Raw genomic sequence first — 26,306 nt, forward strand, 5'->3', positions numbered from 1 at the left:
ACCACGTCGCTCTGACTCTCTAAGACAGTTTCTCCCTCGCTTGCTTCCTTGACATGCAGATAAATCACAGCTTTCTTATTTCCACCCTTTCTTCAGAGTCCAGAATGCATGCTTTGGAGGTAGGGGAGTTACAGGGCAGAGTAAGGATCAGTGGGGTCCCCCAAGTTGGAGCCTGGAATTTTATGAATTCCATAACCCTGGATGGGGGATGGGGTGGGGTCCGGGGTTCAGTTTTCAGGGCAAGTGGGCACTTTGGGGTAGGCTCCTCTTGGCTTTGGCTTTCTGAGTCTAACCAGCACATCCTCTTCGGTCTAGGACCGTGAACAATGTTGGAACCTTACAGAAGGGAGTATCAAGTGATTTAGTATAAGCTGGGTGTTCTCCATGTGGGGATGGGGTTGGGGGGGTGGTATGGAAGGGACGCCTTCCCCAGGAAGAAGGGGTAAAAAATTTCTCCATTCCATGTTGACCAAGGGCAGGTGGTGTCTCTTTACTGCCTCCTTGCCCAAGTGGGATGCTTATTTTCCTGCCGAGACTGGAGGACTTGGTCTTTCAAACCCGGTCGGCAGAATGCTCTGAGTTAACATGCTTGCTGTGTTAAGCCCAGTGGGCAGCTTTTACCGCTTACATTTGGGGGTGGGGTGATGGGGGCAGCCTCCCCAGGAAACTTATGGCAAGAGCTCGAAATATGGCAAAGCACAGCCCCATCCTGACTGCCTCCCACCCCAGGGCCCTGGCTCCCAGGGAGTCCTTAGGGAAGTTGGAGCTCAGAGAACGGGAAACCAGCCTCTCTTCCCAAGTCAGGGACCGCTGCACCCTGGGGAGGCAAAGTTAGCTCAGCTTCCAATCCCCTCGTGATGATGAATGGCTGGACCTGGTTCAGCAGAGTCTTTCAGGGAACAAATCCTGCCCCAGGACATGCCTCCATTTTTGGCACACGGTGTGAGCCCTGCCTGGGTAACCAGGACCCCCTCCCCCAGGCCAGTCCTGCTTCTGCGTGTGCCAAGCAGACCCCCACCCCGAACCACACAGCTGAAACTCATTTCTATTCTTTCGGCCTGAATGCCTTCTTCCCTTGCCGCTGTGGACATTAATCAGCCGTACCTTGATGAAGAGAGAGAAAGGCAGATAGAAATTTCTGGGCATGATTTTTTTTTCTTCCTTTGAAGATGTTGAGAAAAGATGATACTCCCTGGCAGGTTTTATTGAGTCAAACGCACGACGTGTGGGTATTTCAATAGTGACATACATACTTGGGTATCAGAACTGTGTGTTTCCAAAAGCAAACCTGTGTATAATTCCTCACTCATCACCCTAAGGGGCCACTGTGCCCCTTTCCCCAACCCCCCAACATCTTATCTTTTAGGTAGTGAGTCTGTGTCTGGCTGGTCCCGGGCATGGGTGGAGGAATTGTGAGAAATGGGATGCGGGCAGTCCGTATCTCCTTGGGGTCAGGTCTGGTGAAGGGTTCTCCCTCGTGGCTCACCTTGGAAAGCATAGAAGTCATAGCCTGTGGACAGGCACCTTCCAGAAGCAGTGGTACTTGGTCCTTCCTCTGCCTACCTCCAGGTGCCTTCTCCTGGGCTCCTGGTCACTCATCCCACATTCCCTTGCTCTGGTTTCTTTCTTTTCTGGGCTTCCCCCTACCCTGCCCTCATATTCCCCTACTGAACGCACTTGTCATCCCCTGGGAGGAAACTAGTGATGGTCTTTGGATGCTGGTGCTGGCCTCTGTTCTGCTGGTTTGTGACCCTGGACGTGCCACTGTTCCTTGGGGTGTGTTTTCTCCCCTTCCCATCACGGCGAACCCCCCCCCCCCAAACCCCGGACTAGGATAACTGTCTGTGTACAGGTGTGTGGCTCAGGGACTGGTGATGGTGTAGGAGCAGTTTCCCTCTGGGGTCAGGAAGGAAGGTAATCGTGAAAGGGAGCTGAGTTTAGCCTGAGACCGTGATGTTCACGTAGGATGTTTCTCTCTCAAATTCACCTCCTGATTTTATTCAGTTCACAGCTTCTCTGCGAGCAGCTGTAGCTTTGCCTGCTGGGTGCTTTGGAAACCGACATACTGGGGCCTGTTCGGTGGGGGACAATGCCTGTCTCTGTTTTGGGGGAAAGGGGGCAGAGCCTGAGTCCTCCCTCCAGACACACCATGATGACCTTGGGCAGGGTGGGGGAGGGGGGATGGTGGGGTGGGGTGGGTGGGAAGCTCAGCATCCAGTTCTGGGTGACTCAGGCACCAAAGCATCCCACCTCGACCTCTCCCCTCCCCGGATATGTCAGGCAAAGCATGCACATGGCAGGATGCTGCTCCCCGACCCATGGGTGCATTTCCAGGATGCATCCCAACTCGCTCACACTTGAGAGGTCACCGCTTACCATTCCGGTGGTGGGGTTGTGGGGGTGGGGTTTCCATGCAGAGGGTCTGGTTGGGAACCAGAGTAGAGAAGTGGGAAGAGAGAATGAGTCCTACCTTATGAGTTTTCCCTAGGGAGGGGGTGGGGGAGGAGAGGATGCACCCTCTCCAGGGGGGTCCGTGGAGGAAGTGGGCTGTGTGTGTGGTTCCCTATGCCTTGAAATAGTTCAGCAGAGACATTTCCTTTCTGGAAAGGGGAAGGATTTATTCCAATGTGATCTTCTCTCCAAAGATGGGAGCGGGGTGGGCAGGGGCTGGGTCCGAGGGAGGAGGACCAGGTCATCATAAGGGATGTTTGTGGGAGGGGGTTAGAAGGGGTGGAAGAGGAGGCTGCAGCCCCGAGATCAGCCACCTGCCTCCTCCTGGTGTCCCCAGGCAGGCCAGCCCTCCGCTCGCCCGTGGCACACATTTCTTAGAGCCTGGCTTCCTTTCACTGCTCCGGCCCCCGCAGGGAAGAACAGATTTAGTCTTTTCCAGAAGTGATTAGACCCTGCCGTCCTGTTTCTGTGTGTGGAGTCAGTGTCTGTAGAGGAAACTCTCGGCTCTCCGGTGATGCCAACACCAGCTCAGCTGGACCCCAGGTGGGAGGAAGAGATGGGCGGCCAGGGGGGACCAAAGGCTGGGCCATGCTCTGGGTCTGGGGAGCCACTAGTCTAGGGGGTGCCCTCCTTTCCCAGCCATGGCCCTGTTTCCCCCACCAGGTCGCTAACTCACCTTCCCCCTTCACCTTCCCCCAGCTGAGGTTCAAGCTCATAAACCACAGGCATGCCCCGGAGCCCCAACAGTTTCTACTTTGCTTCCTGGGGCTGTTTATTCAATGAGGGGCTGTGATGTTCTCCCTGGGGCAAGTGCTTCCGCCCAGGCAAAGGCCCCCTCTAGGAGCTGTCTCACATTCACATTAGTGTCCTGGAGAGGAGACTCTCCAAGCGAGAAAGTCTGCCTTTTTTTTTTAAGTGGCTACCTAGCAGCTGGGACCGGGGAGCTATTAGGGACCTATGGATGTAGTTGGTGGAGTCAGGGATGCCTTGGGTCCTCCCATTCTGTAGGGATGGAGGGGATGGAGGAATTTGGGGTGGGGGGGTCATATGCTCAGGGTTGCAGGCAGGAGAACCTGAGCAGATGCAGTCTGCAATAAAGGAAAAGTGTCAGGAAGTGACCTGACAGCCATCAGGAGGCTCCTTTGTCTTTGGGCTCCTCTGCTTGTTTCTAGAGGAATCAAGAGAACACTCCGTTCCACCTTCTCTCCCTCTAAAAATCCAGAGAGGCCCCTTGCCTGCTGCCTGACCGTGTCTTTGCAATAGCAAGACCCCTCTGCCGGCTGATGTCGTGAATTTTCTCCCCGAATCCGCAGGCAATGAATTGTCTCAGCATTCCCCAAACGGTCCCATTTCTTGGAGCACTGCGAGCTCACCGTAATGAATTGATCTAAATAGAGAGTCAACTTGTTTTTTCCTTCAAATAGAGCCGTTGGAAGGACAGGGGGAAAAAAAATCTTGCCTTGGACTGAAGGTCTGAACATTGCTTGTTTTCTCTTGCCTTGGAGGGGAAAAAAATGCATGCAGGGAAATTGTCAAGGAATTTAAGGAGGTTATGGAAGAGGGGTTAGGGGAGGACACCCAGAAGACAGGAGGAGGCAAAAATGGCGAAAGGAGAGAGGTAATGGGGTGAGAAGCAGATGTGGTGCCCAGGTCCTGGGTTACATACAAATGCCTTCAATTCCACGGAGGAGCCCTGGTCACCTGCTGGGGGGGGGGGCGAGGTATGTCTCAAACCACATAACCTAAGCCTGTAAGGTGGTACCTTGGACACAGAAGGGCGGCAGAGTTCATTTTGGATTTAGCAGGTCAGCCGTGCAAACTGCTTCTCCGGAATCTGGCGCGCTGACAGTGACGCCTGGTCTGTTGCTCTGCTGTGCTCTTGTCCTCTCCCACCCCCGCGCCAGCCCCGAAGGCACACCCCATGTGTCTCCCGTCCCCACCCACCGCTGACCCCAGGCTCCGAGCGCGTTCCTCAGGAGGAATCCGCTGCTAAGATACCAAGAGTTTGCCCCCAGTGCTAGACTGCCAAGCCCCAGGTGGAGGAAAAGTCCAGTTCACTGTTTTCAACCTCTTTTAATGAGATCCGATTGATTTGGCTGTTGATTCCGATCCAGGGGTTCAGACAGCTGAAGAAGCGAGCGGATGGAAAGAGGTTTGTTTCCCAGCCCCGGGCAGACCCAGAGTAGAAGGGGGCTATGCCAGAGGAGGCTTTGTCCTTCCCTTTTGCACTCCCCTATTTCTCCAGGGCCTGGCAGGATCGATTGCCCTTAGATCCTAACTTCCCTGCTGCCTTTCCATAGGGTGCGAATCCCCACCACGGGCTGGAAGGGGCGGCCAGACGCTGGCCGTGGGATGTTACCCTCTCACCTCCCTCTTTGCCACAGTGCCCGGTGCAACATGCTGCTTAGCCTGCTTTTAAGATTATGGCGAACTCAGGTGCATCTTGTCTTATAATCTTGATTTTATCCCTGGACGTCCATCCTGCGGAACCACAAAATTGCCTTGCAAGCTTGCCGGTGACATGTCTCACATGGGCGATGGGGAAGGGACTGTATTAGAACCTGGGTTTAATTTGTTTTTTAAATACCTTCTGATGTGATTGTTTTTTTCTCCCTCTTTCCTCTGTTTTGGGAAACTCCAGCCCATTATTTTTCCCTGAGTCACATCTCTGACCTCCTGTTTCTCATTGGTACTTGGAACAGGGAAGAGGGCTTGGCGTAAGGGGTTTACCCACAAACCTCAGAGGGTCTCTGTCCCTTGGCCTTGAGCAGGCTATTTCAGACCCCTTTGAGATGATTGCTCCCCCTGTCTGTTCTTCTTTTATCTTTAGAAGTGAAACCAGATTGTCCTGAAAAGGCAGAGGAATACAGTTGACCCTTGAACAGCACTGGTTTGAATTGTGCGGGTCCCCCGATACACAGATTTTTTTTTTTAATAGTTTTATTCTGCATTTTTTTTAAACGTAGGCTCCACGTCTGATGTGGGGCTCGAACTCACAACCCTGAGATCAAGAGTCACATGCTCTCCCAACTGAGTCAGCCAGGCACCCTCAGATTTTTTTTTTCCCAATAAATTCAGCACAGAACTGAAAACGAGTTTTTTCTTACCATTTTCTTGCCATTTTCTTCTCTCCAGCTTGGCTTACTGTAAGAATAGAGTATATGTGTGGGTTGGCTGCCATGTTATTGGGAAGGTTGGGCTCAACAGTAGGCTGTTAGTAGTAGTTAAGCTTTGGGGGAGTCAGAAATTATCCTTGGATTTTCAGCTGCACAAGGGGGTTGTTGCCACTAACGCCTGCCTTGCTTAAGGGCCAACCATACGTTTTATTATTTTGTCATCATTACAGAATTGTAGAATTTTTATTACAGGCCTGTCATGTAGCCTAACTTCCTGATTTTACAGGCAGGGGATGCCCAGGGAGGCCAGATCATAATGCCAGTGGTCCCCAGCTGGGGGGTGGGGGGGGTGTGTGTGTGGCTAGACCCGGAAGCTGGGGGCGGGGCTGGGGCTTGGCCCCGCCCACTTTCCTGGCGCCATATGGCCCAGCCCAGTCTCCTGCAGTGAGCACCCACCATGGCTTCACTTTAGGCATCTGTCTCTCGATGGCTTCACTTTAGGCATCTGTCTCTCGGTTGCAACCAGATAACTCCCCAGATGTTTGGAGTCATAAGTGACAGACTTCTAGCCTCTCTCCTTTCCCTCCATTGCTTTGGTCCTTCCTCATTCAGTTTGACCATCGCCTAAAATGATTTCTGTCCGTCTTCCCCAGTCCCCTTCCAGTTTTCTCCAGGTCCCTTTGCAGAGGGCGATGACCTGATCTAAGCACCATCCTTTAATCGGATCCGAGGAATGCAGAGCACGGAAGAGAGGGAATGCAACAAAAGCCAGAAAGTTGTGAACCAGGGGAAAGGGCCACCAAGCAAAACTATGGGCCGACCTCTGTAATTCAGAATGTGGGCTCTGAATGCTTTCTCTCTCTCCCAGAAATGGGGTGTGTGGGGGGAGGAGCACTGAGACCTACCAGGTTCAATGAGTTTCAGTTTTGCGAGAGACCACCAGAGACCTCCAGGCGTCCTGTGGGCCCAATGTGGGGGGGATTTCCCCTTTGTCCTCCAGGATGGCTCCCCGCATATATGACAGCTCTGTGAGTCCCAGAGGCATGCTCACTGCTGCCAGCCCTTGCCTGTTCCCAGGGCTGGGCCATGACCCCACAGGGACAGAGTGGATACAAGGAGAGAGGTCCAGAGAAGCTTCTAGAAGGATGGCTAATGAAGCTGGAGATTTAGGTCTGGCCATTCTGTGACATTCATCTTGATGGCAGGCAATGTGGGACCCCTCTCCTACAATGCGCCCGATCCTAACTTTGAAAGAGCCAGGACATCCCTATCCTAATATGTCCTCCATCCAAGCAGTCACCTTGGGAGGTCCCAGGCTGCCTCTTCTCTAGAAAATGTTGCCACAGTTCCTCCTGGAAGTATTCTCGGAGCCCAAGGCATGTCATCTCGACTCTCCGTAACGGCACAGATTTTTATCCTCTTAGGGTAGATGTGATTCTTGTAAGCAGCGATGAGTCACCGGGCTGAGGCCGATGAATGGAGTCAGTGATCGGCCAGTCATTCAGGGCGCCTCTGGTAATGAGACCTGCCCTCCCCGCATGGCCACTGTCCCCAGAGGCCGGGCCCAGAGGAGGTGTTCCAGTAAGGAACGGCAGCCTTGTAAAGCCGAGCCCAGAGGCCATGGGGCCACTTTGCAGAGACCACGCTGCATGCAAGAAGGTATCACCAGCCTTCCCCAAATCAGCCTCATGTCCTATCAGCATGTCCCGGCAGACAGTGGAGGCCCTGGGGAAAGAAAGCACTCGAATATGCAGGGAAAAAAGTTCAAATAACTGCCCAGAGAGAGAGAGAACCATAAAAAAAAAAAAGAATGTCCCACATTTTTTCATGAGATAAGTAGACAACTCAATTTAGATTTTTAATTTGATTCTGAGGGTTGAGGGACCCAAATTCTCGGGCATGCATGTGGCCGGGCTTGGGGTCAGAGCTGGAGGGTCTCTGCGCCCTCCCGTCTGTCCGTGTGGATGCCGTCACCTCCGTGATCTGGCATTCGCGTCAGGTCCCCGCTGGGGCCACACAGCCCTTGGACAGGTGGAAGTGTTTGTACGTGCAGGGAGGTGGGGCTGCCCCTGACCATGGTGCGTGGATTCCTACATGAACTGCACTCCCCCTGGCCCCTCCTCCCAGAGTGCGTGCGTGCCAGGACACAGCCTCTGGTCCCCGCACACCCCCTTAAGGGGCACTCTTGTTGGACCCTGGGGGGGTCAGCCTTGCTCTGTGGCTGGGAAACCCCCTTCCTCCATTCAAAGGTGAAAATGAGAGAAGGTCTGTTTCCCGGAAGCTTACACAACTCCGTCTTCTGTGCACCTGCAGAAAGCCGGCCTTGAGGAGGGCCAGAGGCCTCAGGGCGAGCACGGCTCAAGGTCACCTGGATGAAACAGGGAGGGGGGTGGGGAAAGGCTGACCAGAGCTCTCAGTGTCCAGGGCTTCCTCTGTGCCTGGAACCCTGCTATGTACTGGACATAAACTGTCTCATCGCATCCTTCCTTCACCCTCGGGATAAGTGCCCATTGCACGGAGGAGGAAATCAGCTCAGAGAGGCTTAGTAACTTGCCTAACGTCACACAGCTAGAACATGGCCAGTCTCTATCTCCATGCGGGGGTAGCTGGCTCCCCCCGCCCCAGATGTAAACGGGTCAGGGATGCTCCGACTTTTTGAGAAAGCAAAGAGGCCTCTGACAGTGCCCTGGCACGGGTTATCATGGTGAGAAATGAGGGCATTTCTCAAGCCCTGCAGATCAGGGTGCCACAGAAGCGGGCTGGTGGCCTCGCTTGTATGGCCTGCAGGGCCTGAGGCCGCCAGGGCAGTGCAAAGCCTTGTTTTCAAAGAATGGATCACGTTGAGGGAGGAGGGTGAAGACAACACAAAGAAAATGCGAAAAAACAAAAGGGAAGCAAAACACCCGGATTCCATGGAGGAACACCAACAACAAAAACAACAATCCTTTACCGGTGTTGGCAGAAACCTGTCCCCCCCCCCCCCCCCCCGCCAACCCCCACCCCCACCCCGAGGCAGTTCTGCACGAGTCCAGCTCTGGAGAGTAATAGAGGCGCTGGGGAGAGGAAGTGCTTTGGGGACGAGGGGATGGATCTCGGGCCATTCCCGGTTCTAATTACCGAGACCTGCAGCTCCCAAGCAGTTCCATTTATCACGGCCCCCTCCCTGCCCCATTTATAACACGTAGCACTGGGCGCACCAGGCAGAGTCTGGCCCGACTCACTGCTGCTTGCCGCTCTGGTCCTGCGCTTTCCCTGTTTTAACGCTCCCAGCCAAGTCTCCTCATTCCTCCTTCTTATCAGGTGTTTCTCTGCTTCTTGTGACCTGGAGTCCCCTGTCCTGAAAGGCATGCTTGAAGGAGGGTACCCCGGGGAGCCCTCAGCGCCCCAGCCTTTTCTCTCAAACTTCCGTTGTCCCGGTCAGTGGTGGTGGTCAGGGCCGTGGTGGTGGGCAGTTGTGCGGCTCACACTCCCTGGCCTGTGGTGCCCTGGGCAGGGTCCCTGATGGAGGGGGGCACTCACCCGACGGAGGGCGGGTGTAGGAACAATTTCTCTAGCTTTCTCCAGGGAGTGGAAGGTTCGTGGACACCGTTTCCAGTTCCCATCCCGGCTCAGACCCATTCAGGTCTGAGGAACAGGAGAACCCCTGTTCCTCCTTGCTCACGCCCACTGTCCCCACCTCGAGACCATGGAGGCCAAGTTCCAACCAGGCTCTGGGTGCCTACAACCTTGGCCCTGCTCCCCGGGCGTTTGGGAGAGAGGAGTCACTGCTTTCTGCAGGCTTCCCAAACACTCATTATTCCTTGCTTTTTTGGCATTTGGTCTTGTGTACTGTTCCCATTAGCTCCGGTATTAAAGTCTCATTACTTAGGACATCTGTCCTCTGGACATATTCGCGGCTCCCTTAGCCAAATGTCCTCTTCTGGGAAGGATGGTTTCCGGCGTGTCCCCTCTTGGATCTTCCTTTGGTCTTGCTGCCCCAGCGAGGAGGGATTTGAACCCAAGAGGGCTTGCGGGGGAGTGGCTGTTAATTTTAAGTGGTGCCTGAGCATGGGTTCCAGAGCTCACCCATCCCCTCCCTTTGGAGGTCTTGGGACTGCAGACCCTTGCTGTCATCCCTAAGGGTTGGGTAAGAATGGCCATCAGTCCCTACCTCCCAGGCACTGGGGCTGCCCGGGGCCCCGTGGAAAAATCAGGATTCTTTTTGATTGAACTAAGCAGTCGGCCCCCTGTGTCTTTGTTGACTGCATCCCGAGAAGTTTGCTCGAACTTTCCCACAGGATGATGCATTTCTCCTACCGGTCCTGCTTTTTTGGATCCCCCTTCACTTCTGTTGGGTTGGGTCCCTTTCCTCTCTCTCCCTCCGGCTCTCCTTCTTGAACTCGTCCTGCTGTAACTTCATTAAACGGCATCGACTGAGACTCTGCTAATTCCGCGTGTATCCGAATCCGAATCGGACCTGGGTGACGTTGTTTTTCTTTCCTCTGATAAAAGTCTGTGATGAACAGATTAAGAGCTCAGACAAGACTGCAAAGAGTGCGCAGGGCACAGAGACCACGCGGTAGGACAGATTTTTCAAGCAGGCTCTTCCTAGACGGTTGGCATGCTAATTACCAATCATTCTTATCTATTCCATGAAGTAGCTCTCCAGCTCCACAAAGATCAATGTTTTGGGTTTTGGGTTTTGTTTTGTTGTTGTTTTTCCTAGCCTCGTTTGTAATCTTGCGATGGCCCCCGGGAGTAGTAAGAATGCATTTCCTTTAAAGTGTTTTTGAATTTGGGACGCCTGGGTGGCTCAGTGGGTTAAGCAGTTGCCTTCGGCTCAGGTCATGATCCCAGCGTCCTGGGATCGAGTCCCAAGTTGGGTTCCTTGCTCAGCAGGGAGCCTGCTTCTCCCTCTGTCTCTGTCTGCCTGTGCTCGTTCTCTCCCCCACCTCTCTCTGATAAATAAATAAAAAAAAAATCTTAAAAAAGAAAAAAAAGTGTTTTTGAATTTCCATGCCTGTTTCACTGATTGGGATTGAGTAGATTGGGAATGCTTGACCATAGGCTGCTTCAAGTTCCCTTTTTAATTCCCTCTGGGGGGCTCCTGCTAATTGCCCCTCTTATGGTTTCTTTTCTTTTGCATTGCCCTGAGTTTTTAGAATCTGGAAACTCTCTCTCTTTTGGCATTGCCAACTCTGCAGTGGGTCCTCCCCAAACCCAGAAGGTTCTCCTCATTCCCTCTTGCCCCAGGATGAGCCCCTGGACACTGGGGGTTAGGAACCCAGGGTTTCCTGGGAGCTGAGGTAAGAGACAGGCTAATCCCACCTTTTGGGATCACTTCCGGTTGCCCTACCCTTGGGTGAGTCCCTTGGCCCCGACTTTGGTCTGTGAGCCTGGCTGTGGGATGGGGGCCACCGAGATGTGGAGCTGTGTTCTTCTCACGCCTCATTCGGATCTCAGCCACCCCGGGAGGTTGAGGCAAGCAGAATGTACATCAAATGCATCAGTCCGGGGAGAAAATGCATTTTCCTTGCACACTCCCTTCAGGTAAGAATGGTGTGATGGCTTGACTTTAGCATCTTAAGCTCATAGCATCTCTTGGGTGAAGGGGATTTGGGAGCTGTTTTGGTCCTCGCATACATGTGCATTGAGACCTGGGCTCCCTCTGTTCCTGGAGTGGTCCATTAGGTTCTGAGGACGTAATTCTCGTTAATTCTTACGGGGAGCCAACATCGACTTCTTGGCATGAGGTGTCTCCAGTGGAACAACCCATAGGAAATCTATCCTTTCTTCTGGAAGACAAGAAGTTTTCTTTCTCTATGGAGATGGCAAGGGCATGCCCCCTTCAGTCTCCCTTTTCCTTGGATAAACATCCCTAGCTACAAGTCTGTTCCTCATGGGACATGCATTCAAGTGTTTATACCCGTGCGAGGGTGGTTCACATCAAAATGCGCTTATAAATCTCTAGCAGAGCCCCCAGCAACACGCAGGTCTTGGTCATTCGGGTGCCTTGCAAACGTCTGAAGATTCCTTTTGGGAAATTAGTGGGTCTCCAGGGCTAGGCATCTGTCCATCTCCCCGACCAGGATGTCAGGACGACACGTGTGTTTGCTTGTCTCGTTCACACCTGTATTTTATGCCTGGAGCAGTGCCTGGCACAGGCAGGTGCTCAGTTAATGGGGTTGAACGAAGAGTTGGCATAAGTAATGAAATTGGGGAGGACGTTGGGTGGTCTCTATGTGGGCCCCACTCTTCTGATGGTTCTGTCGATGCGAAGATAGTTGAGTTTGGAAGTGCCAGTCACGTTTATACTTTTTCTTTGTTTTGTTTTTAAAGAAGAAAGGAAGGAAGGAAAAGGGAAATAGGAAGAACGAAAAACAAAAACAGCCCAGCTGAAACCTTCGCAGCAAACTTCTCCCTGGCTAGTGGGATGCGTTTGCTCTTTTAGGCCCCGCTGGAGTCCTGATTTGTTTTGCTCACAAAGTGAAACTCCCGGCTTTTCGGCGGAGCTCTCTCTTGGAGCTTCCTCCCAGGCTAGCGGAAACACAGCTGGTGACGGCCTCGCGGAGAGGAACGGACACTCTTCCTTGCACTTGGCAGTCAGAGGCCAGGTTCAGGGTTCAGGGAACACAGCTGTGTGACCAGACGCAGGCCTGTCCTGAGGCCTGATCGGAAAAGATGGGACGTGGGTGGTCCCTTCCAGGATGACCCGTGGCCATTGTGTGCCAGAGCTTGGCCCATCTGGCACCGTGGACGCAGGCCTCTGGGAAGCCCCTCTTCCATCCTTACTTCTGGTGTGCTCCTGTGGGCTGTGCCTGAGCAGACACGAGGAAGTTGTCGCCGGATTTATTTATTATTCAAATATTTATATAGTGCTTGCCGGTTGCCGGGTTCTGTCTGAAGTGCTCTACGAATATTAACTCCTTTAATCTCTGCGATAACTCAGAAGAGGTAGACTTTCTTTTTGGTTTTATTATTTCAGCTTTATTTTTTTCAATGAGGAAACAGAACGCAGGGCACCCACGTAGCTAGCTGGTGATCGTCAGCATACTAAGTGGTCACCATTCCCGCCCGGGGATTCTGGCTGCAGGACCCCCATGATAGGCTGCCCCACCTTCCTTTGGTCTCAGCCCTGGATTTCGGTTCACGCACCTCTGGCACGTCGAGAGAACGACGCCGAGATAGCAAAAGGAAAACACGGGTGGCGGGTACATGTATGCCCTCCTGTGTCACCGGCCTGTCCACTGCTACGCTGACAAATCTTGGGAGCATTTTTGTTTTCCCCCAGTTCGAAGTGGTAGACGCCCTCGACCCATCGAGCTCTTGGATTCGTTCTCGGACGATCCAGATGTTTCTAGAAAGTCTAGGCATGGTGTTGATGCTGCCCCATTTTCCACTCCCGGGTAAATTTTCACATGATTCATGAGGCTAGAAATGCAGAGTGTGGTGGGTATTCTGTGAGGGGCAGACGGGGGAGGGGGGGCGGCCAGAGGAGGCATGTCTGTGCTCTAGCTGGCTCAGGGCTAACCATCACGTCACAGCCCCCCGACAGGTGCCTGCTGGGGTGGAGCAACGTGGCCAGCTTACCTGGAAAGCAAAGCAGGCCTGCTGAGCCTTCCCTCTCCCGGTCCCGTGGTGTTCACTGGCCACGATGAATTCCCATTGTGCCCGGGGACAACTCAGACCCCCAGAACAGCTCAGTGCAGATGCGCAAACATTGTTACCACAACAAAGGAGATCTCCACACCCATTTGGAGCCTCTCTGTATGAGGAGAGCGGTCTTGTGCAGACACAAAGCTAGCAGCTGTGTTTTTCAAGTGGACTGTGAGAGAACCAGAAATAAGAACTAAATGAAGCCATTCTCCTCGGCCGGTGTTTATTAAAAATATATTCACTTTGATTGTCCGGAGCGCATGTTTTGGAGAATTAAAGGCACGCCGACTGCCCAGTGAACAGGTAGGAGGAGGAAGTAACAGAGGACACTCGCTCTTCCAGCATCTCGCAAAAGCTCTGTTCTCTGGGACTCTGATAACCAGAATATTCAATTTAACCAGATTAGAATGTCTGCATCCTACTTCTAGGAGAAATACAAAAGGAGCCATCAGAGATTTACTTAAGGAGGGAAAAAGAAAAAGAAAAAAAAAAAAACAACCTTTCATGGTTCATCCTGCAGTCTTTACACAAATAACTGTGTTTTCCTAGAATAGTCCGGATTTTGCTTAGTGTTCTCCAAAGACAGCTAAAGATTAGGCTGCTGGCCCTCTCATGGAAGAAACTTGCATGCTTTTAAAAAAAATATATTAATTATATTCAGTATATTCTACTTAATTAGGCAGGAATGCTTTTAGAAAATTCTTTAAGATCAAGAGCGTTCTCATTAGTCCTCAGGAGCAAGAGCATTAGCCAGAATAGCTTATTCATGGAGTAGTTGATCTGTTTGGCCTTTTATCACACCTATCCAACAGCAGAAATGTCTTCCTACTCCCTCTGGAAAGCAAAAAGACACAGTTAGGGGTCGAAACGAGCCAGCTTGCCTTGTCCTTGGCAGTAAAAAGCTTACTGGACACTACATGAACTTAGTTTCTCCCATCCGTGGCATTTATGGGGCTCGGAACTCCCAAGAAAGAAGCTCCACGAAGCCCAGGGACTGAGTGCTGCGTAGGAGGACAAGGGTTCGGTAGAGCAACACCGTGGCTCCTGACTAGGGCTCTTGGTGTTCTGCTCAGGACTCAGCGGGACAAAACAGTTGCCCTCTAAAAACAACGTAAAAGCGTTCCGGCTGCTGATGTCGATGACTCACGGAGGTCGCTAGGAAAGGAGAGCCGAGAGGGAGCTGGCTTCTGTTTGGGCCAATTTTTCCGCTAACCGTTGAGCACTCCTACAACCTTGGGTTCAGAGACCCTTGGAGGGATGCGTTAGGTGGAAAAACATGTGACTGGGTGGATGGAGAGACAGGTGGATGGACGGGCATGCGCATGAATGGATGGATGGATGGATAATCCGGTGGTTTAAAGGAAGCCTCTGCCTCTTCACCCACCCAAGGGTAGAATCTGGATTTACCACCTCCTAGTTGTGTGCCCTTGGGCCATATGGCTAGCCTTGCAAAGTCTTAGTATTCCCAGCAGTTAGTTATGGCTCCAATAGCGTCTCCCAAATCATGTCATTTTGAGGGTTGGAGGATAGGGTGGGTGTAAGAGTTTAGCATGGAGGTCTGGTACAGAGTCATCCCTCAGTCAATGATAGCGGTCCATTTCCTAAGCCTTTGAGTTCCTGCTGACCTTCCCAAGCAGGCAAGGTTATGAAGCAAAGGCTACGAAGGTTTTATTTCTCTCTTGTCCAGGGGAACCACGTGCCCTTTTTAGAAAGAGTCCGTGTCTCTGGAATGCAGGTGGCAGCCCGTCAAAATGTTGACCGGGCCTGGTCGCCGGTGTCCAGACAACTCAACACTTGGGGTGTTCAAACACATATCCATTTCCTTGGGATCGCTGGCGTTATTAACCAGGGTTTTTAAGCAGGTGAATCAGGAGTCTTGACCCAAATCGTTCACTTACTGATTGTTTCTCGGTGCCCAGATGTTAGCTGGCATTCGCTAAGTTGGTAGACCCAGGTGGAGAGACCCGACGGACTCACGGGTGCAAGCAGACCCAGCCCAAGGTAGTGAGATCAGCGCAGGCCACGGTCCCAGTGAGCAGAAGGACACCCAGACTTGGGTCCCGCACCTCCGATTTGAATTTTTCTTCCATCACATTCCAGCCCTAGAGTCCGTCCGAGCCTCAGTTCCGGGTTAAAAATCAGGGCAGTACTGCCTGCCGAGGTCACGCAGGGTTCGTGTGGGTGTCACGGCGGATTAGGCAGGCGAGGGCGTCTAGGATTGGGTTAGTGGGGCACAGACGTGCGGGGGTGTCTCAGTGATGCAGATGGTGAAGACACTCGCAGTGGCTCCCGAGGACCCCTGAAGTTTCCTGGCCTGAATGCTCATATATGACGGTTTGCTCTGCTCCGACTTGCTGCCCAGTTAATTTACTCTCCCCTGCTCGCCACACATCCAGGAAAGCCAAGGAATCCGTGTGCCAGAGGGAGCGGCGAGCCAAGGCCACGATCTGGGCAATTCAGGCAAAGCTTTTGTTAGACTCGCCCAGATATGGCAGCAAATGTGGCGCGGGGTGTGGGGGGGGGCGGTGCGGGGGGAGGTTGGGATGATTAGCAAGATTCTTCAAGTTCTTTTTATTTTATTTTATTTTATTATTATTATTATTATTTTATGATATAAACTCTATGCCCAATGTGGGACTCGAAATCACGACCCTGAGATCAGGAGTCCCGTGCCCCACCCGCTGGGCCAGCCAGCCACCCCCAAGACTCTTCAGGTCCTTAAATGAGAAGCTTGTAGTGGTCCGGGGGTGGGGGCCGGGGGGCTTCGCCCTTGGCTGGGAAGCCCCCTGCGTCCTCGCTGGCTTGGCCCTATCCTGTTCCCACTGCCCTTCCCCTGTCTGAGCCCCTCCCCCTCCTTTACCTTCTGAGTCATTTCTGAGCGCTTTCTCTGAATTTCTTTTTGTTCCTCACTTCCCCCCTTGTCCTCCCTCCAACTTCCTGTTCCTGCCGGGGTCTGTCCCCTCGTCCGTCCGTATCCCTTTCTCTCCAGGCCAGTCTCCGCCCTCCCCACTGCCTCTCTGTGGCTCGGGGTCCCTGCCTTACTGTGCGCCTTCCTTCGCCCTATCTCTCCCCCATTCTGGCCGCCTGTCCCCCTCTGTCCTCTCCTCCCTTCCGCCCCCGCTCTCGGACCTGGAAAGGGCTGCCCACTCTCTTCTTGCAAGCCCCGCCTCCCCATCCCTCCCTGACCGCTTTTCTTTCCCGTGGTTGGAAAATCGCTCAGGCCCTAACCCATTTCCTGGGGCACATCCAGATTAATGAGATGGGACTGGAATGGCACGTTTCAGAATTAGAATAATATTTATCAAGCACCCCGGGGAGAAGGGGTTGGAAGATGGAGAGGAGCAGAGGGACAGGAGCAAGGAAGGGAGGTCACGGGCTGGGGGGGGGGGCAGGCAAGGGGCTCTGAGGGCAGCTGCCTGAGGGCACCACTCCTAAGGACACCGCCTGGGAATTAGGGCCACCTCTCCCCTTGCCAGGAGGTGGGGGACCCGGGAGCGTGGCCCTGGCTGGCGCGTTCCTCATGAGGGACCCCACGGGGCAAGCCTGCCTCTTTAGGAACACCTTCTCTAGTGCGTCTCTCCCCCTTGGCTGTGCCGCCCGGCTCAGCCCCGCCAAGCCGGCATCTGGAAAGGATACAGGGCAAGTCACTGTCTTCACGAGGCGACGGCCTCGCTGTACCCCAGTTTAAACTCCTTCTCTGGCCGCAGGCCAGACCCAAGCACAGCGCTGTGCATTGAGCCTGATGGTCTCCGGCAAAGTGCATTCCCTGCACCCCTGCGTCCGCAGAGCCTGCATCCTGCAAGGCTTCTCAGGGGACGGGTGTCCAGGGCCTCCCCGGCCTTCCAGAGGGGAGCTCTGCTCGAAAATCACATCTCTGCTGCGTCCTTCTTGCCTGTTGAGCAGCCCCAGGGCCAATCTCCTCGGAAACTGGAATGGGAGCTGAAAGCGGTGGGGCCAGACCCAATCTCCACGCCTTTCTCTGGGCAGCGTGCAGCCCAGGTCCCAACACACAGGCCCCCTCCTCGGGGACATCCCCTTCAGTATCTCGGGGCCAGCCCCGTGTCTCATCCTGGTGAGGGCTGCTCACTAGGTATCTGGGGATCTGGATTGCACTGAGCCTGAATCAAAGCCTGGCTTCCCCTCGTGCTGCCCGGAGGTAGCTCAGGGCTTCTTAACCTCGCCACTGCTGACCCTTAGGGCCGGGTCCTTCTTTCTTGTAGGGGCCGGCCTGGGTGTCGTGGGATGTTTAGCAACGTCCTTGGCCTCTGCTCACCAGAAGCCAGGAGCACTGCCCTTCCCAGACATGACTGCCAAAAACGTCTCTGGACATTGCCAAATGTTCCCTCCCCCGGGGGGCGGGGGAGGAACAGAATCACCGTGGAGAAGCACGGATGGAGGCTCAGTCTTGGCCTCCCCAACGTCGTGGACTTCACCACAAGACCCTGTCTTCCTTCACAGGCACCAGAGGGAAGGGAGTCTTTATAAACACTTGAGAGGCAAGAAACAGATAATTAATATATACTTTTTTTTTTTTTTTTTTTGGAATAGCAGCGTTGTTGAAATGTAACGCACCTGACATAGAATTCATCGTTCCATTTTAGAGTGTACAGTTTGGTGCTTTCTGGATGTCCCCCCCCGCCCTGCCCTGAGTGTTCTAGCTAGCCTTTGAGAACATGTTCATCTCCCCCAGAGGAAACCCCGAACCTATGAGCAATCACTCTTCACTTTCCCCAGACCCCGGTCACCGCAAATCTGCTTTCCGTCTCTGTGGGTCTGCCTAACCTGGACATGTTCTGTCAACAGAATCCCATAACACATGGTTTTCGCTGACTGCTGCCTTTCACTTAGCACGACGGTTTCACGGTATCTGCTGGGACATCATTGCTTTTTCAGGCTGAATAAGAGACACCTGGGTGGCTCAGTCGGTTAAGCATCTGCGTTTGGCTGGGGTCGTGATCCTGGGATCCCAGGGAGCCCCACCTCGGGCTCCCTGCTCAGCCTGCTTCTCCCTTTCCCTCTGACCCCTGTTCATGTTTGCTCTCTCTCTCTCAAATAAATAAATAAAATCTAAAAAAAAAAAAAAGGCAGAGTAAATAACCCATCCTGTGAATATTCCGCATTTTCTTTTTCCTTTCATCCGTCAGTGGACTTCTGGGCTGTTCCCACCTTCCGGTGATTATCGGTAACGCTGCTAGGAACCTTCATAGGTGTCGTGTGGACATGCGTTTTCATTTCTGCTGGGTCTCCACCTAGGAGTGGAATTGCTGGTCCATAGGGTGACTCTATGTTTAACCTTTTGAGGGATTGCCCAACCCTTTACCAAAAGGCCTGCACCCTCTTACTTTCCCCAGCAGCCATGAGTGAAGGTTCCCTGTTCTCCACCGCCTTGCCAACATTTGGTATTGTCCGACTTCTTGGTGAGAGCTCTTTAAGTAGGTTTGGACGACCGTCTTCTCGTGGTTTTGATTTGCATTTCCCCTATCACTAATGACACAGAGCTGCTTTTCACGTGCACCTTCTTGGGAGAAATGTCTTTTCTATCCTTCCTCCATATTTAAGCTGGGTCTTGTGTTGTTTTTTATTATTGAGTTCTAAGAGTTCTTTACATATTCTGGATATAAGTCTCCTCTCAGACACATGATTTACAAATATTTTCTCCCATTTTCTTTTTTTTAAAGATTTTATTTATTTATTTGACAGTCGGAGATCCCAAGTAGGCAGAGAGGCAGGCAGAGAGAGAGAGAGGGAAGCAGGCTCCCTGCTGAGCAGAGAGCCCGATGTGGGGCTCGATCCCAAGACCCTGAGATCATGACCTGAGCCGAAGGCAGAGGCCTCAACGCACTGAGCCACCCAGGTGCCCCTCTTGGATTTCCTTGATGGTCATGTTGCCTTTTCTGGATCATACCTTCGGATGCAGGCACGTTTTTTTATTTTGGCGGAGTCCGGGATTTCTGCTTTTTTCTTTGCTTCCTCGTGATTTTAGTGTCACCTATACGAAACCACTGCCAAACCTCAGGTCATAAAGATGTACTTTAATACTTTCTTCAAAGAGTTTGTAGTTTTGGCTCCAATATTTAGCTCCATGATCCACTTTGAGTGAATTTTTACATGTGGTGTGACTGAAGGGTCCAACTTCATTCTACGGCATGTGGCTTTCCACTCGTCCCAACACTATTTGTAGAGGAAACTGCTCTTCCCTCATTGAGTGGTCTTGGCACCTTGTTGAAAATCAATTGGCCATAGACGTAGGAGTTTTATTTCTGGGCTCTCGGTTCTAGTCCATTGGCCTATATTTCTGTTATAACTTTCAAGCTCCCTGTTTCCTTACCATGGGAACGTGGTAGCAAAGTGTTTTTGTTAGCCGGAGGAATGCAGGAACACAGGATAACTTGCATAGATGTGTGGTGACAGAAATACAGAAAATATTTATAACACGTTGGAATTAGAAGAGATCTCACCGGAAGGGCCATGGTAGTCTAAACCCTTTGTTTCGCTGATTGCGGGGGGCGGGGGGGGATTAAATTTCCGTTTTCGAGGTTAGCAGAGCTGCCCAAAGTCGGACAGCTCATTTGGGATAAGGACCCAGATCTCTGGACCTTTCAGGGCGGTGCGGGCTTCTCAGACCCTGAATGTCGGGTCTCTGACCCAGACCCCGGCTCCTTCCCTAGCCTGGTGAGCTCCTGTGTTCTCCCTCTCCGCTTGGCCCCTCCCCGTGACCAGCGGGGTGCTGACATGCATCTGTTCCTCCCTTTCCAGCCAGAGGGAGGAGAGCACCAGCCAGGGGAGAGCGTTTGGAACATCTGAAATTGCTAGATGAGTGCCAGCAAATGATAAGATTGCCAGGTTGATGCTCTCCTCCTTGGAAGGTTCAGCATGTCAGAGGCAACATAATGGAAGGCAACAATTCACTCTCAGACACGCTTTTAGACTGCGAGGGGGCGGGTGCCCGGCGTCGGAGTCCTGGTGTGAAGGAAGCTGGGGGGTGGGCCGCGCTGGCTTGGGGGGTGGCGCTGGGGGTGTGGTGTCTTGCCTGCACTTCAGGGACCCCCCCCCCCCCAGTAGCCAGAAGAGTCCTTGCACAGCTTGTGCAGAACAGGGGTACACTCAGAACTGGGGACGTGGTCCTGAGATGGCCTTCCTTCTCCGGGAGGTGGGGGTCTCCTGTAGCTTGTCCACACTCACCTTCGCAGCCTCAGACTCCCCCTGCCTGTGTCTGTTTTTTTCCGTGAACGGCGGCCACACGGCGCCCCCGCCGAGCGAGTCCTGTCTGAAACCAGGGGGCAGAGCGATTTCGCCGAAACTGTGAGCCCTTTGGTGATGGGAACTGTGTCCCGTTTGCCTCCGGCTCTGCGGTGACGCGCGCCCGCTGGGTCTGCCATGAATGCACGTTCGGTGGTTGAAGGGACATGTCGCGTGAATACGAGTTGCTCGAACTCGGGGTCGCTGGGTCTCTTGTGGAGGGGCTGGGCCGCTTCAGCTGCAGCAGCCGCTTTGTGCATCCCTGTTTCTTCCTCTCCTCGCTGGTGTGTTTTCCCCTTCCTGTTTGTAATCGTGCTTCCTTGGGGCTCCAGCTGTGATCACGGCCCGCACCGTCCCTGTGGTCGGGTGTTCACCTTGTTATCAGTACGTCCTGTCTTTGCGGTTACATCACACCTTTCACTCATTGTTTGTTTAAAGATTTTGTATTTATTTGGGAGAGAGAAAATAAGCACGAGTGGGGGTGGGGAGGGCAGAAGCAGGCTCCCCGCTGAGAGATGGGGGGGCCAGAACCCCGAGATCATGACCCACGCCGAAGGCAGCCCCTTCTCTGACACTTTTCTTTGATGCGAGATCTGTGTGTTGGGTCCCTAGTACACAGTACGTGCTACGTGGTGGGTGTTTCTCAAAGGGGCGGTTGTGCCCATGTTATTCATAACCTGCTGCTGGGGATGAGGCCACTGATGGCAGCCCTTCCCTGTGGGGACATCATGCTGGCCAGCTGTGCACGTATCTGCCTAGCATGGGCGGGGGTGTTTGGGTAGCCAGTATTTTGAAAGGGCTCCTGTGATACAAATTGAATACAGAAGCCGTAATCGCTGCCCATTAATGCCTGTACTTCCAAGCATGGCATCTTCTACCCTCCACCCCCTACCCCCTACCCCCCACCCCAGCCCCAGGATCAGCCCCTGACGTAGCTGCGGCTCCTGAGAACAAAGCGTCATGTATGTGTCTACTCCCGTAGCTCTGTCCATCAAGGGTCCCCGGAAGTAAGCCAGCTCCCTCTATGGTCCTGTCCACCTGCCCCGTGCATCTCACCGTGTGATTTCCTCTTCGTTTAGGGCGCTGGCCGACATCTTAAGACAACAGGGACCAATCCCCATAGCACACTGTGAAAGAGAAACTATGTCGGCCATCAATACGTCTCCCAAAGAGAGCACGCCGGTCCGATCGTCCTCCAAAAACCACTACACCCCCGTGCGCACCGCCAAGCAGACTCCAGGTAAGTGAGCGCTGATGGCCTTGCGTCTTTGCTGGGGGCGGAGAGGGGGTTTCTGGTCGAGGTGTTGGTGATGTTTTGCTCTGGCGGCAGGGCCGGTGGCGCTCCACGGTGCTGTGGAAGACGGGCCGAGGGGATGAGCCTGGGGGCCATCTCCTGCGGAGGGCCCGACATCAGAGAGGCCGTGCCATTGAGCGTCCTGGCTGGGGGGAGAATGGATGATTCGGGACAGCCGTGATTGAGTCAGTGGCTGGCGTACTCTCTTACCTGAGAGGAGGCTTGTGGCGGGTGTGGTGGAAGTGTGGTCACGCACCAGCCCATGGGACGGGGTGGTTTAGGTCGCCGGGGATGCCAGACCCACAATGAGAAGTTGCCGCGATCAGTTCCAACCCTTGGGATTTCAGAACATGCTTCCCGAGAGTAGGGATTGTGTCTGTATTATAGGGGGACATCGTCCTGTGCTCTGTAGATACCCCGGGTATATGACGAGTTGCCGTGTTCTAGTGGTCATCACGAGAGCAGGGAAGCAGGCCCTATGGACGGACACACGGAGCTCAGTAAAATTCAGCAGCTTGGGCGAGATCACTAAGATGTTAGTGGTCATAACAACATCAGCGAGGCAGTAACAGAAATCCCGTTTATTTGGATCCTGCTCTGTGCCAAGTGATACACTGAACATTCTACGTGCATTTCCTTACTTTTTCTTTGCAGCTGTCTTCCAAGTTCTTATATTGTCCCGATATCGTAAGAGGAACAGAAAGGTTCAGCAGTTTTTCCTAAGGACGCGTGGGGAGAGAGCAAGCCAGGCTCCAGACCCAAATGTAGAGGTTTCGACAGTCAGGACTAGAAAATCCTAAGGTCCTAACCCAGTTGGGGACACGAATCCAATGGGTCTGAGTGGACAGTTTCCTTCCAAGTGCGGCTGGGCAAGTCATTTCCCACCAGGAGTGTAACCAGATAGCCTAGTATTGACCCCGCTCCTGGTGCAACTTTCACTTTGCTACTTGGACCTGAAAGCTTGACATCCATCCCCTAACGCCTTTCGGAGGACAGGCTATAGGGTCTGAACTTTAACTGCAGGAAGGGTACTTGCTTGCTGCCAGGAAGTACGTCCCAAATTCAGAAGTGTAGTGAATGCGCTGCTGAGGTCAGATTTCTATTCATTCTTGAACTTCAGTTTATTAAATCAGAGACTACACACTTGCCTTTCAGGTAATCTCGGAAACCTTCTGAGGATCCGATAGAAGGGAAGGATACTCGTCTTCAAAAATATCCACCTGTGTATAAATACATGTATTCATCCAACATTTGTAATACGATTTAAGGGGATTCATGGTCCCTTCCAAAGTTAGAAGTCCCTGATTGAAAAGTAAAGACGAGAGATGGACCTTTGCAAAAAGTCTGTAATGCACTTATAGCCTTAGTCATAGATGCTGAAGATGTAAGCAGTGGCGGGAAGCTTGGCAAGAACCACCCAGACCGGTGGTCCTCTATCAAGCTGCCCATCAGGATCGCTTGGGAGCTCTTAAAAATGCTGATGCCTAGGTCCTGAATTTTCCAGGGACATGCCTGGGCGTTATTGCTTGTGAAAATCTTCCTAAGGTGACTCTAATGCTCAGACAGGGTCAAGAACCGTTGGTCCAGGTGGATTCCTCATTTTATGAGTAAAGACACTGAAAGGCTATGCCGGGGGTTCTCAAACTTGGATTCACACCAGGAGCTTTAAAAACGAGGGCTACCTGGGTCCCACCCCCTGGGAGAGAGTGTGGTTTCACGGGTGCGGGAGGTGGGTGCTGAAATCTCCCCAGCTGATTCTGTTATGGAGCAAAGTTTGGGAATCGTTGGGCGGTGGAAAAGAGCAGAAAGGCACCATTCTCACTAATCCTTATTTTTGTTGATCGCTGTTGTTTAATCCAACCTTGGTATTACAAAAACCAGGGTTGAGGAGGATAGTTTTGTTTTCCTCAAGACTCGCGGTTTGAAGTCAGGCTTCTCCGGGACTTTGTCTGCGATCTTGGTACTTCAGGTCACCCCGGTGTCCAGTGCACCCCTGGGAGTTTACCCCGATTCCGCTCTGCTCTGATTTCCTCTGTCTCGTTCGCCAGCCTGCTTGTTCCCAGACTCCGAATCCAGGCCGATTAAGCGGACACTCCCGATTGGGTCTTAAATGCATTTCTGGGCAGGAAGATTTGTCATGTCTTCTGGTCTGGGCGCATATCCTCTCCTGGTAATCCGCGAAGGAAAGCTTACAGTTCCGTGATTCACTTCTGTGCCCGTTCGGAGAAATCCCACCCTGTATTTCTCCACCGGGATCTCTTCCATCTGCCTTTCGAGACGGGCATGGTTTCCAGACAGTGCTCTCGGCAGCGGTGACAAATTTAAAAGCAATCTCACAACCTTCAAACATCTACGGGCTCTCATGGGCTCAGTGGCTTTTCCACGTTCCTGCTGATCTCCTTTGTCCCAAAATGTTGGAGTTGGGGTCGAAGTTGAAACAGAACTTTTCCCAAGTGTCCAAAAGGGAGATCAACTGTGATTTTTGTCACTGCTTGAGTCAGCAAGCCGCTCGTCACAGGGGTGCCGTGGTAGAAATACTGGGAGGTGTCATAATATAAGTCGTTCTGCTGCTCAAACTGGGGTCCGTGGACCGTTTGCATCAGCATTCCTGGGGGGTTCGTAAGGGATGCCGTGTCTTAGGCTCCAGCGCACCTGCTGAAGGAGAACCTGGCATTATTTAGAAAAAAAAAGATTTCATGTATTTATTTGAGAGAGAGAGGGAGGGCAGCGAGGGGAAGGGAGAGGGAGAAGGAGGCTCCTCAGTGAGCAGGGATTCCGACGCAGGACTTGATCCCAGGACCCCAAGATGGTGACCAGAGTTAAAGGCAGATGCTTCACCGACCAAGCCACCCAGACGCCCTGAGAATGTGCATTTTAGCGAAATCACTTAGCAGGGGAAGTTAGAGAGGCACTGGAAGAGCCTGGGCTTGGGAGCACATCCCCCTGTCTGTGTTCTGGCCCCAGGACCAACTCCGTATGTGATCTTGGCAGGCCGCTCAGTCTGTCCTTGTCTGCCTTTGAGGCCAGTAGGACCCTCTGCCCTGAGTTGTTTTATGGATATAATGAGTTAAACCAACTAGAAGACTTAAAACCGGTCCTGACCTGGAACACAGGTGAGCTGTAGTGGCAAATTAGTAAAACAAAAAAGAAAGAAAAGAGGAAGAAGAAGGGGGAGGTGCAGAAAAGCAAAGGCATTGATGTCCTTAGACCAGTTAGGATCTGTGGGGGTGTGTCCCAGATGAAAGCCCCTGGACCCAGGTCTTCCTGTGCTTGGCCCCAGCCTACGGTGCATCTTCTGAGAATGAAAGTGGTTTGTCGGGCTTTGTCGGGCTCCATCCGGGTTTTGGGTGCCCAAAGCACATGCCTATTTAGGTTTGGGAAATGATGTAAGTCCCGCCTTAATATGATAATACGGTGAGAACGTGAGTCGCAAACGTACCGTTTACTGAGCATCTACTATGCGCTGGGTCCTCTGTTAAACACTTTCTTTTTTATTTTGTTTCACTTATTTTAAATATTTCATTTTTAAGTAATCTCTACACCCAGCGTGGGGCTCGGACCTAGAACGCAGAGATCAAGACGTGTGTGCTCTACCGACTGAGCCAGCCGGGTGCCCCTAAAGGTTTTGTTTTAATTCCAGGAGACACTTTATACGAGAGGGTGGACTTCTGTCATTAGGAATGGGAACTCCTATCCCCACATTAGAAAATTCCTCTTTCCTTCTGGAAGAGCCTTCTGGCTGACGCTTCCAGAAGGCCCTTCCCGAGTTTAAAGGGAGATACCTAAAGGACAGTGTGGTCCGTGCACCAGCCGTGACTGTATCCCCACGGGAGCTGGTTAGCAGGGCAGGATCTTGGGCCCTTTCCCAGAAGTACTGAGTCAGAATCGGCTCTTTAACAAGACCTTCAGATGCTGCGTAAGCGCATTCCGGTGGGAGAAGATCCCTTTCCCGTGGCGAGCCTCAGCCCTGGCCGTGCAGGGGAGTCGTGTACATAGTTCCGAAACTAGTCATGCCTGACCCCTGCAAGATTCTGCATTCACCGGTTAGATGTGGAACCTGGACCGTGGTATTCTTCAAGAGCTTCCCACGTGGTTCTCCTGTCCAACCGACTTGGAGGACCCAGGTGCACTGAGGAGGAGGGGCCAATCTGCAGGGCTGTTGGGGACACTGACCAGAAGGGACTGGAGGGTCAGGTGGAGCCAGGCATTGGGAAATGCACCCAGGTCTGGAGCTCTAGGTTCCCAGAGGCTTGAGTGTGTGGGAGGGAAGGAGGACTTGCTTGGTCTTCATGGGTAGGGAGGCATGTGGACTTAGCATCTGCCTAGCCTGACTCAGCCCTAAGAGAGCCTGGCTGGAGGTGACTGGAGGCCAGCAAGGGTGAGGGGGAGTGGTACCTGTTCCTTGTGGTAGCAGGTGACATCATGTGTTGCGCTTCCAAAGTTTTGATACCCAACGTCCCCCCTTCTCAAGAGTGGCCTCAGCTGGAGGACATGAATATTAACGTCCCAGGCACACACCACTGTGAGTTGTATCAATGAGCAAATCAGTCATCCTGCCTCTTGTCAAAGCT

At 52.8% G+C, this 26,306-nt stretch overlaps 1 protein-coding gene across 3 annotated transcripts in view; it reads left to right on the plus strand.

Annotated features, from left to right (window-relative positions):
• The window catches only part of SHISA6 (shisa family member 6), a 276,674-nt gene that overhangs the window by 832 nt on the left and 249,536 nt on the right, over positions 1-26,306 (plus strand). For all 3 annotated transcript variants that reach the window (XM_082708422.1, XM_082708423.1, XM_082708424.1), the window contains exon 2: positions 21,521-21,681. In XM_082708422.1, the coding sequence (XP_082564548.1) occupies positions 21,521-21,681 (161 nt within the window). The remainder of the gene's footprint in view (positions 1-21,520; positions 21,682-26,306) is intronic.

Source organism: Mustela nivalis (assembly GCF_964662115.1).
Source record: "Mustela nivalis genome assembly, chromosome: 17".
In the NCBI taxonomy this organism is placed as follows: domain Eukaryota; kingdom Metazoa; phylum Chordata; class Mammalia; order Carnivora; family Mustelidae; genus Mustela; species Mustela nivalis.